The sequence below is a fragment of the Oncorhynchus mykiss genome, chromosome 3, assembly GCF_057628025.1.
Source record: "Oncorhynchus mykiss isolate SJ-2025 chromosome 3, ASM5762802v1, whole genome shotgun sequence".
Taxonomy (NCBI): Eukaryota; Metazoa; Chordata; class Actinopteri; order Salmoniformes; family Salmonidae; genus Oncorhynchus; species Oncorhynchus mykiss.
The window spans coordinates 21,872,953-21,885,000 of record NC_143024.1 but is presented as its reverse complement, the minus strand read 5'-3'; the positions used below and the strand labels follow the sequence as shown (position 1 = coordinate 21,885,000).

The window sequence follows — 12,048 nt, the reverse complement described above, 5'->3', positions numbered from 1 at the left end:
GTGAGACGGTTCCGTTGCTACGGGAGACCATGACGCTGATGCCCGTCTCCACGAAGGGGACGGAAAAGTCCACGACCTCTGACCTCTCCTCGTTGATGGTGAGGGATCCGATGGCCATATCTGCTCGCTGTCCCACCACCTGATGGACAGGAGGAGAAACTACATTCAGAGAGATAGAGGAGTACACTGGCCACATAACACATTATTATAGGAGAAACTACAGTCAGAGAGATAGAGGGGTACACAGGCCTTATAACACATTATTATAGGATAAACTACATTTAGAGAGATAGAGGGGTACACTGGCCTCAAAACACACTATTATAACACAGGTATAAAAACAACGCCTATCCCCTTTCGCCTCGTCCATACACCTATAACAGGGTTCCCCAACTCGCGGCCTGCATCCCGAATTTGGTCCGCGTGTGGTTTTATTTGGTCCCCCAAGTCAACAAATGATTTGCAATTCTGTTACTGCCCCCCGACCATCCGCTCAAGAACAAATCAACCCGAGGCTGAATATAGTTGATGATCCCTGACCTTTAACCTGTCTGACCCTAGATATGGGTTAGCACCTTATGTAATCTGCTGAATGGGCTACAACACAGTGTAAACACCAGCCACGTGTCTCCTGCTACGCATCTCTTCATCACACAAAGTGAGTTAGCCCCCCCCCCCCCATCTAAATCAAAAACTGCTGTGTCGGCTGATTGAATAAGTGAAATGTTAATCTGCCTTAGACACAGCACCTTCTCATTTCAGAGTTTATCAGCAGAAAAGGGGGAGCGAGCAGCAATGCAACACACACTCCCCTCTTCAAGTCTCTGGATTAGCTACCTGATCAAAGAACGGCAGGCTTTGAAACATCTGATCAAAAGACAGAAATTAATCTGAGAAAATAAAACACACTTCACCATTTGCATGTGAATATAGGTGAACAGACACCATTGGCCCTGGTTCAAGTCATAAAGATGACAGATAAAGAAGAAGTAGAGTAGGGAGTGAGATTGTTTCTGCTGCCATGACAACCAGGATGTACCAGCGTTCCCCGTGGGACCTGAGGAGGTGCAGCGGGACACTTCCATCAAAAATCACCCCCCTGTCCCACTCGCTCACAGTGTGTGTGTGTGTGTGTGTGTGTGTGTGTATGTGCATGTGCATGTGCTGGTATGTGTGTGTGTGTGTGTGTGTGTGTGTGTGTGTGTGTGTATGTGTGTGTGTGTGCCGGTATGGTATGCGTGTGTGTGTGTGTGTGTGTGTGTGTGTGTGTGTGTGTGTGTGTGTGTGTGTGTGTGTGTGTGTGTGTGTGTGTGTGTGTGTGTGTGTGTGTGTGTGTGTGTGTGCAGGACACATTCCAGAAACAACAGCTCCCTGTTTAGCTCTCAGAGGGCCTGCCAGAAAAAGAGCTGTAATACCCAGGGGGTGTCTGTGACTGTGACCATGTGTCAGTCTGTGTCTATGAGGAAGACAAAGGGCGAAGAGAAAGAGAAAAAACATTGTTTGTATGTTTGTGTGTGCACATGCTTGTCAATGTTGCGTGCGTGCATCTGTGCTTCAGTGTGTTCTGTGTGTCACTAAATCACTCTGGGTAAGAGCGCCTGCAAAATGAATAAAATGTAATTGTGGGTAAGTGCGTGCCTGTGTGTATGTGTGTGTGTGTGTGTGTGTGTGTGTGTCTACTAAACAATGTATGTCTGTGACTGCTGTGGTTAAGAGCCCATAACTCTGTCTGCGACTGATGCGACACCCAGCGCTTAACTGGTTGCCCCGGAGGCAACAGCATAGGCCAGGGAACGCTTGAACATACACAGCCAACAAACACACACACACACACACACACACACACACACACAGCAACACACACATACACGTACATTCTCATGCAGAGCTATAGTCATACAACAGTGAAACACACAGAAACAGCAAGCCTGACCTTCCAACCAGGAAGAAAAAACACCTTACGAGGTCCTTAACTTCAATATATCATGACCTCTGAACCAGAGGGCCTCAGTCATGTGACCTCACTATAATCCATCAATCATCAGCCATCCAATCAATCAAATGTTATTTGTAATGGCAGCATGCAGTGTGTCTCAGTGCTCCTCTCCTCTCTGGCGACAGCTGTCTCAGTGCTCCTCTCCTCTCTGGCGACAGCTGTCTCAGTGCTCCTCTCCTCTCTGTCAACAGCTGTCTCAGTGCTCCTCTCCTCTCTGGCGACAGCTGCTCCTCTCCTCTCTGGCGACAGCTGTCTCAGTGCTCCTCTCCTCTCTGGCGACAGCTGTTTCAGTGCTCCTCTCCTCTCTGGCGACAGCTGTCTCAGTGCTCCTCTCCTCTCTGGTGACAGCTGCTCCTCTCCTCTCTGGCGACAGCTGTCTCAGTGCTCCTCTCCTCTCTGGCGACAGCTGTCTCAGTGCTCCTCTCCTCTCTGGCGACAGCTGTCTCAGTGCTCCTCTCCTCTCTGGCGACAGCTGTTTCAGTGCTCCTCTCCTCTCTGGCGACAGCTGTCTCAGTGCTCCTCTCCTCTCTGGCGACAGCTGTCTCTGTGCTCCTCTCCTCTCTGGCGACAGCTGTCTCAGTGCTCCTCTCCTCTCTGGCGATAGCTGTCTCAGTGCTCCTCTCCTCTCTGCCGACAGCTGCTCCTCTCCTCTCTAGCGACAGCTGTCTCAGTGCTCCTCTCCTCTCTGGCGACAGCTGCTGTGGAAAGTAGCTTTGACCTTTTCCCAACAACTATTATGGTCAAGAAGAACTACGTACTGTAGCCTACCAATGTCTAATCAATGTCTAATCAATCATTCACATTTTACTGACCTCTCCAATCATGCCGTTCCACACTCCATCAATCTTCTTCCCGTGCTTTCCATTGGTCACCAGGTAGAGGTCATAGGTGAAACCCACGATTTTGGCCAATCGTTTGAGGATGTCGATGCAGAAGCCCTTACAGCACTGTTTCTTTGGGGGATCCTGGACAGGAATACTGGAGGAAGGAAGAGGGAGACGAGGTGCAGGAGAGAGAGAGAGAGAGAGAGAGAGAGAGAGAGAAAGAGAGAGAGAGAGGGGGAGAGAGAGAGAGGGGGGAGTGAGTGAGTGAGTGGGGGAGTGAGTGAGTGAGTGAGTGAGTGAGTGAGTGAGTGAGTGAGTGAGTGAGTGAGTGAGTGAGTGAGTGAGTGAGTGAGTGAGTGAGTGAGTGAATGAAATTGAGAGAGTGAGAGAGAGAGTTAGAGAGAGAGAGAATATATAACATTTAAAATATGTTGTTATATTTAAGACAAAGAATGTATCTCTTCCTCAGTCAGGGTCACACTCCATACAGGAAATCACAGTTATGGATTATGCCTTTAAGTGAGAGTCAAATTGTGCTGCCACATGATAATTGTTCTCATCCTTCCTAGAGGTGGTGAACCGTGATGCGTGGACCTCTACTGCAGCTCTATTGTGTTCGTGTCCAATTCAACCCCCATATATCTTCAACTGAATCACATATAACCCTATATACCATCTGGGCTCACACTCACCACTACACGATCGAGAAGGATGAGAGGTAATGTGGAGAGTGGAGGGTTAACATGTGATTTGTTTGTGTTCAATACACCATGAAAGTGATTATGTCATATGTTGACACCACGTGATCATTACACTGGAGACACATGATATTATGAAGGTCGATCTGTGAAAAACGACAGTTCCATTTTGCTGATGTGTTTGGCTCCAGGGGGGTCTTGTTGCCACTGTACTGTATGTGTGTCACTAGGGGATGATCCGTATTTTACTATGTCCTCCAAGACCCTGGACAGTCCCCTGATGAAGTGTCCCGGGGTAAGGAAAGTATTTTATTGTGTATTGGACATGAACATAATTGTCTAATTTGACCCATCACCCCTGCCTTCTGACCTGGCGTTCAGGGGTCGTCGGCAGGGTACAGAGTCTCTGATGCAGGTGTTGGAGGCGGCGTCAGCCAGCTCCACGATGACAAACGGACGTTCCTCCAGAGTGACCACGCGCAGGTGCTGGGCGCCATCAGGCGGTTGGAGGAATGGACCGTAACGCGACCACGCTGGATAAACCAAATCCAACTTACCATTTTCCCACATCCCTACCTGGGAAAGAGAAGGGAGTGGGTTAGACAGGACACACACAAACACACTCCCATCAACCAACCCCTGTCACATCAGTCACAGCTTTCCTGTTTGAAATGGCATTAATACGTGTCACACATCAGTTTGCAAACAATGTAAAAAAATATATATATTATTGAGTTAATAAAGCCGCATACGAACATGGTCTCTTTTTTGTTTTCTTCAGTAAGTCAGCTTCAAAATGCAGGTGTTTCAGCCTAGCTTAGTGCTTTCTGTGGTGGTGGGGCAAGCCAGCAGAAAATACGGAGCGTTGTGCCGTGGTTGGCTCAGTGTTCTGTCACTCATAGGAACACTAAGTCACCGCCATGTCTAGAGCTAGAAAATTCTAGCCCCCTGGGTGCTGCCATAGAGTTATATTAGAAGTGCCCATCCAAGAAGGCTCAGGGTCATTGGCCACAGATAAAATGACATCAAATCACGTTATATCTACAGTAGCTTTGATTGGACTGATCATGTCAACATCATACTTTCAAAATCTTAGGTAGCAGTTATCATCATGAATCACGTCGACAATCTACTGGAAAATCCTTTCTTCCAGTTCCCAGTTGTTTTGAAAGCATCCAGAGAATGACAGACTGTGTTGACATATGTTGATGACAAAATTTGCCCACGTTGGGCAACGACCTTCCTGTTCAAGTGAACACAGCACAGCAAGGTGAATCCAAAAATGTATTGTATGCTGCTGCTTAAATGATGTAATATGCCAGGGAGATATGTATACTGTAGCTAAGAAAGTAATACTAAGTGTATGTTGTGTAGTAAGTTGATACTAGTCCATGTGCCTCACCCTAATAATTTGGTCTATTTTTACCTATTGATTTCACCTACTGTTTTGACTTGGTGGTGCATATCTAGCCTATAACCTGTTTTTGAGAAATATAATCATTAAATATTGTAAGAGCTATCCTACGGTTCTGACTTGGTGTACAGGGAGAACGCTGTAAGAACGGCCCATGTTCTGAATTCTGATGCTGTTCATTTCAAAAGTGCTGAACAAATAGTTATATTGACTATGTCCGTCCTAGCTCGCTCATTAATGTCATAATCGAAATTACGCATTGCCTCTTATCTGCTTGTCGTCGGCTTATGCCATAGTTGTACTGTACATCTCAATTGTCAGTAGAAACCACCTTTGTTTAAGCAAGTCAGCCATATCAGCAATATTTTTTTTAAAGGCAGTAAATGAGGCTGAATAAACTGTTTCGCTGCCAGACAAGGCTCCGCTGATTGCCAGGTGTAAAAGTGGTAAGATGTTGGGACTCTGCTGTTGGGACAGCTTTATGTAGGCCCTAACAGTTTGTGGGCATCATTTGTCACCGTTATAGTGCAATTCATGTATTGTTCAGTGTTGTGTTGTGTAGTGGCTTTGCTGGCATACATCCCACATTACATCCCCCCCCCCCCCCCCCCCCCCCACCACCACCAAGATTTACATGCTAAAATCGCCAGTGAGTGTGCCATCCAGTTTATTATATTGTACTGTACTATATGTGAACCAGTGAGAATTCCATCCAGTTTATTATATTGTACTGTACTATATGTGAACCAGTGAGAATGCCATCCAGTTTATTATATTGTACTGTACTATATGTGAACCAGTGAGAATGCCATCCAGTTTATTATACTGTACTGTACTATATGTGAACCAGTGAGAATGCCATCCAGTTTATTATATTGTACTATACTATATGTGAACCAGTGAGTGTGCCATCCAGTTTATTATATTGTACTGTACTATATGTGAACCAGTGAGAATGCCATCCAGTTTATTATATTGTACTGTACTATATGTGAACCAGTGAGTGTGCCATCCAGTTTATTATATTGTACTGTACTATATGTGAACCAGTGAGAATGCCATCCAGTTTATTATATTGTACTGTACTATATGTGAACCAGTGAGAATGCCATCCAGTTTATTATATTGTACTGTACTATATGTGAACCAGTGAGAATGCCATCCAGTTTATTATATTGTACTGTACTATATGTGAACCAGTGAGAATGCCATCCAGTTTATTATATTGTACTGTACTATATGTGAACCAGTGAGTGTGCCATCCAGTTTATTATATTGTACTGTACTATATGTGAACCAGTGAGATTGCCATCCAGTTTATTATATTGTACTGTACTATATGTGAACCAGTGAGAATGCCATCCAGTTTATTATATTGTACTGTACTATATGTGAACCAGTGAGTAAAGAAACAACAGGTCTGACAGCGTTTCAACCACATCCCCCTCAGACGAAACCTACAGTCAACGGACAGTCAACGGACAGTCAACGGACAGTCAACAGACAGTCAACGGACAGTCAACGGACAGTCAACAGACAGGAAGAGAACATTCAGACCCAGGATTCTCTCAACCACATCCCCCTCAGACGAAACCTACAGTCAACGGACAGTCAACGGACAGTCAACGGACAGTCAACAGACAGGAAGAGAATATTCAGACCCAGGATTCTCTCAACCACATCCCCCTCAGACGAAACCTACAGTCAACGGACAGTCAACAGACAGGAAGAGAATATTCAGACCCAGGATTCTCTCAAACGCAAACACACACACACACACACACACACACACACACACACACACACACACACACACACACACACACACCCACACACACACACACACACACACACACACACACACACACACACACACACACACACACACACACACACCAACCACCAACCAAACCAGGGGTATTGAGATAGCGGTAAACCACACAATGCCATAAAGAGTTATTCCAATTTAAGCAACGAGAGACACATAAAGAAGACCTCACACTAGAACTGAACAACAGTGTTCCCCTTCAGACTGAGGTCTTTCAACAGATCTAAAGTCTTTGTCTTGCCACTATTGAGTGCAGTGATCTGGAAAAGGAGTACTGTAGCCTGGGATTGAATATAGTGTACCAAGCTGATGTTCTGACTGAATAACTTTAAGTACATAAACCAGCCACTAGATCAGCTGCAGGACAGATATATAAAGATTAAGGTTGAGTTCAATAGGAGAAAACAATTAAAAGTCCACAAAACCTATACGCTCCCAAGAAAAACTGTTCCGTGAAGGTGTACATAAAGAAAACATGTCTAAAATAAAATATGATTTTAAAGGAAAAAAGGGCTCAACGATAATCAGAAACGTTCAAAACCCCTTGTGCAGTGTTTCTTTAGTAGAAACAAGCTGTGTCAGCACTTTTTGGGTTGTTGATAATGTAAACAATGTTCAGTACCATAGTGAATGCTGCTGTGCTAGCCTAGCAGTGTTGCTCCTACAGAGGACAGGAGAGCAGTGTTAGTGCTGAGTAATGTTTAGCAGTGTTGCTCCTACAGAGGACAGGAGAGCAGTGTTAGTGCTGGGTAATGTTTAGCAGTGTTGCTCCTACAGAGGACAGGAGAGCAGTGTTAGTGCTGAGTAATGTTTAGCAGTGTTGCTCCCACAGAGGACAGGAGAGCAGTGTTAGTGCTGGGTAATGTTTAGCAGTGTTGCTCCCACAGAGGACAGGAGAGCAGTGTTAGTGCTGGGTAATGTTTAGCAGTGTTGCTCCTACAGAGGACAGTAGAGCAGTGTTAGTGCTGGGTAATGTTTAGCAGTGTTGCTCCCACAGAGGACAGGAGAGCAGTGTTAGTGCTGGGTAATGTTTAGCAGTGTTGCTCCTACAGAGGACAGGAGAGCAGTGTTAGTGCTGGGTAATGTTTAGCAGTGTTGCTCCTACAGAGGACAGGAGAGCAGTGTTAGTGCTGGGTAATGTTTAGCAGTGTTGCTCCTACAGAGGACAGGAGAGCAGTGTTAGTGCTGGGTAATGTTTAGCAGTGTTGCTCCCACAGAGGACAGGAGAGCAGTGTTAGTGCTGGGTAATGTTTAGCAGTGTTGCTCCTACAGAGGACAGTAGAGCAGTGTTAGTGCTGAGTAATGTTTAGCAGTGTTGCTCCCACAGAGGACAGGAGAGCAGTGTTAGTGCTGGGTAATGTTTAGCAGTGTTGCTCCTACAGAGGACAGGAGAGCAGTGTTAGTGCTGGGTAATGTTTAGCAGTGTTCTGCAGTGTTTCTGTGTTCTAAGCCAGAGCTGGGTGCTCCCCTCCCGGGTGCTAGGTAATGTTTAGCAGTGTTCTGCAGTGTTTCTGTGTTCTAAGCCAGAGCTGGGTGCTCCCCTCCCGGGTGCTAGGTAATGTTTAGCAGTGTTCTGCAGTGTTTCTGTGTTCTAAGCCAGAGCTGGGTGCTCCCCTCCCGGGTGCTAGGTAATGTTTAGCAGTGTTCTGCAGTGTTTCTGTGTTCTAAGCCAGAGCTGGGTGCTCCCCTCCCGTGTGCTAGGTAATGGTGCAGTTATTGTAAAGAGAACATTAAATATTCAGTGAGAGCCAACAGCGTGGATGTGCAGAATAGGCATATAGAGGTGTCTTATCCGCTTTGTGTGTGTGTATGTGTTTTTAGGAATATACGGGTGTGTATGTGTGTGTGTGAGTGGTGTGTGTGTGTATATGTGTATGTGTGGTGTGTGTGTGTGTGTGTGGTGTGTGTGCGTACTATAATTGTGTATGTATACAGTATGTAGGAATATAGGAATATGTGTGTGTGTATGTGGGTCTGTCTGTGTGTGTGTATGTGTGTGTGTCTGTGTGTGTGTATGTGTGTGTCTTCTCCTGGGTTTGCTCTAAGACTGAGGGGCAGTGCAGAGCTCCTAATTGAAAGGGTTTCAAAGGAAATGGCAGAAGTCAGCATGTTACAACACGCTGAAACTGGACTCTGGTGGACTGTTACAATCAGCAGGAGGCTGAGATCCACCACTGTGTGTGTGTGTGTGTGTGTGTGTGCGTGTGTGTGTGTGTGTGTGTGTGTGTGTGTGTGTCTGTGTGGCGGAATGTAGATGTGTGGGATGGAAGACGGTGTGTGTGTTTTACGAAGAGCATTCTGAGCGTCTCCCTCCTCACTGATAGTGACAGCGGTAAAACCCTGCAGTATTAAACAGAAAACAGCACATCTCCAACAGGTGACAGGGGCTGGTATTATGGGTTTCTGAACAAAACACAGCTTTATAAAATATGCATGACATGTCAGTAGCGATGTAGCGGGCTACGCATACACACAAACACACACACACACACCCCACGGCACAGCGCAGCTACGCTAGCTCCAGGAGCCAGATGCTAATGAGGCAAAGCAGTAGGTGTCATGTCAGGCTAGTTGTCTTTTATGTTCTCTCACGTCCTGCTCAGGTGTTTTCCTTCTAACGTCACACACAGGCCACGGCTCAACAGGCTGTTGTCTGCCCTTTAAACGAGCCCAACCTACCAACCAACCAATCAGCCATCCAACCAACCAGGGAGGAGAACAGAGAGGCTGTAGGACAGATGTAGGTTTGCATCACTACATGTAGACTACATTGTTACTTAGCTCCTGTCTGCTGAGCAGCAGGAAGCTTGATGTACCTATGGAAACCTGTCATGGCTAACACCTCTAATATAGGTTGAGGCTAGATGTACCTATGGAATCCTGTCATGGCTAACACCTCTAATATAGGTTGAGGCTAGATGTACCTAGGGAATCCTGTCATGGCTAACACCTCTAATATAGGTTGAGGCTAGATGTACCTAGGGAATCCTGTCATGGCTAACACCTCTAATATAGGTTGAGGCTAGATGTACCTATGGAATCCTGTCATGGTTAACACCTCTAATATAGGTTGAGGCTAGATGTACCTATGGAATCCTGTCATGGCTAACACCTCTAATACATGTTGAGGCTAGATGTACCTATGGAAACCTGTCATGGCTAACACCTCTAATATAGGTTGAGGCTAGATGTACCTATGGAATCCTCATGTCTAACACCTCTAATATAGGTTGAGGCTAGATGTACCTATGGAAACCTGTCATGGCTAACACCTCTAATATAGGTTGAGGCTAGATGTACCTATGGAATCCTGTCATGGCTAACACCTCTAATATAGGTTGAGGCTAGATGTACCTATGGAATCCTCATGGCTAACACCTCTAATATAGATGGAGGTGTGCAACACACTCACACTAATTACCTACTGAACATACTTGTTTATTAGCAGGCACTGAGGCAAGCAGCACCAGACAGACAGACAGACAGACAGACAGACAGACAGACAGACAGACACAGTCTCCAGGAGCTGGGATCTGCTGCCATTTAAATGAGAATAAGCAACAACCCAATGAACCAACAACCAGACCAGATCAGCGTTTGAAGTTTTTACCAACCAAAGACCATCATCCAAGCACACTGCAGCATACCAGGACACAAACAGATATAAAGGGAGACTGACTGACAACTAGTGTATGGAGATTGTACAGTGCTTATGGAGACATCGGGTGTCATTGTTTGAGAATAAAGGGAGAAGTTCAGCTGTCGAGAGGAGAAGCTCAGACAAAGGAAGCAGTGAAAACTTAAACTAGAAGAAAATAACAACCATGGATAACGTGGGTGTGTTTGTGTGTGTGTGTGTGCGTATGCGCGTGCGTGTTGGCTATATTGAACGTCAGCGAGGAGATGCTAAAACTCAAAGAGACAAGAGAAAGTCAACACACGCAGCAGGAAGAAAGAAAGAGGCCAAACGATCAGCGGTCAGTCTCGTCCCCACCTCAGGCACGGATAACCACAGTGAACTTTACATGAACACAAACCTCTGTGACCTGCCCTTGCTTGCTGTTAAGTTTATATTGTGCTTGTTGACAAGGTTTACAACCAAATGGCCCTAAATGGAGCCATGCCTGTCACTGCACAACAACAAGAAGTGATGCCTGTCACAGTCACAACAACAGGAAGTGATGCCTGTCACTGCACAACAACAGGAAGTGATGCCTGTCACAGTCACAACAACAGAAGTAATGTAAGGTCCTTACATCCTCCCAGCCTTTGCCAGGTGTATAGGAGATTACTTCTAGGACGGGGTTGGCCAGGTAACCGTCACTGTCGAAAGAGTAGTCTCTGCCACCCAACGTGATGTTGCTGAAATACCTGACATTGGGAGACAGGGGGCGGGGTGAGGGGGAGGGAGAAAGAGAGTCAGACGGTGCAGTGAGTGAGACTTCTGGGCCACAGATGAACTGCCCCCTCAGATTTCGCATCTTAAAAAAAATATGAAAGTTAAAAATGTTTGTTTTTTCTCTGTAATTCTCTGTAAACCCAGATAGGTTCCCAATCTCATAACTAGCTCCCAATAAGCCATTTCAGGCTGTTCATCAAGTTAAGCTAGCTTACCTAACTATCTTGGCTGGCACGCCTGCTGGCAAGGTTGATAGACTTTAGAAAAGCAAGCAATTACTAAATGTACTGAATAACCCTCACATTCCTTTCAATTTAAGCAAAGATGCATAGAAGCATACTTAGTTTCTTAAAGAAAACACCATTCAGAAGGATACAGACAGTTCAAGAGGTATGCTTAGATACTGTATGCATAAATATATACAGTTGAAGTCATTAGTTTACATACTCCTTAGCCAAATACATTTCAACTCAGTTTTTCACAATTCCTGACATTTAATCTGAGTAAAAATTCCCTGTCTTAGGTCAGTTAGGATCACCACTATATTTTAAGAATGTGAAATGTCAGAATAATAGTAGAGAGAATGATTTATTTCAGCTTTTATTTCTTCCATCACATTCCCAGTCTGTCAGAAGTTTACATACACTCAATTAGTATTTGGCAGCATTGCCTTTAAATTGTTTAACTAGGGTCAAACATTTTGGGTAGCCTTCCACAAGCTTTCCACAATACGTTGGGGGAATTTTGGCCCATTCCTCCTGACAGAGCTGGTGTAACTGAGTCAGGTTTGTAGGCCTCCTTGCTTGCGCACGCTTTTTCAGTTCTGCCCACACATTTTGGGTAGGATTGAGGTCAGGGCTTTGTGATGGCAACTCCAATACCTTGACTT

General features: G+C 45.4%; 1 protein-coding gene across 1 annotated transcript in view; it reads right to left on the bottom strand.

The window, feature by feature from the left end:
• grin2db (glutamate ionotropic receptor NMDA type subunit 2D b) overlaps positions 1-12,048 on the bottom strand; it is a 121,088-nt gene that overhangs the window by 63,361 nt on the left and 45,679 nt on the right. Inside the window, exons 5-8 of the mRNA XM_090224934.1 lie at positions 11,017-11,131; positions 3,889-4,094; positions 2,809-2,974; positions 1-139 (exon numbers count right to left, since the gene is read on the bottom strand). The exon at positions 1-139 is cut by the window's left edge and continues 15 nt beyond it. Of these exons, the coding sequence (XP_090081060.1) occupies positions 1-139; positions 2,809-2,974; positions 3,889-4,094; positions 11,017-11,131 (626 nt within the window). The remainder of the gene's footprint in view (positions 140-2,808; positions 2,975-3,888; positions 4,095-11,016; positions 11,132-12,048) is intronic.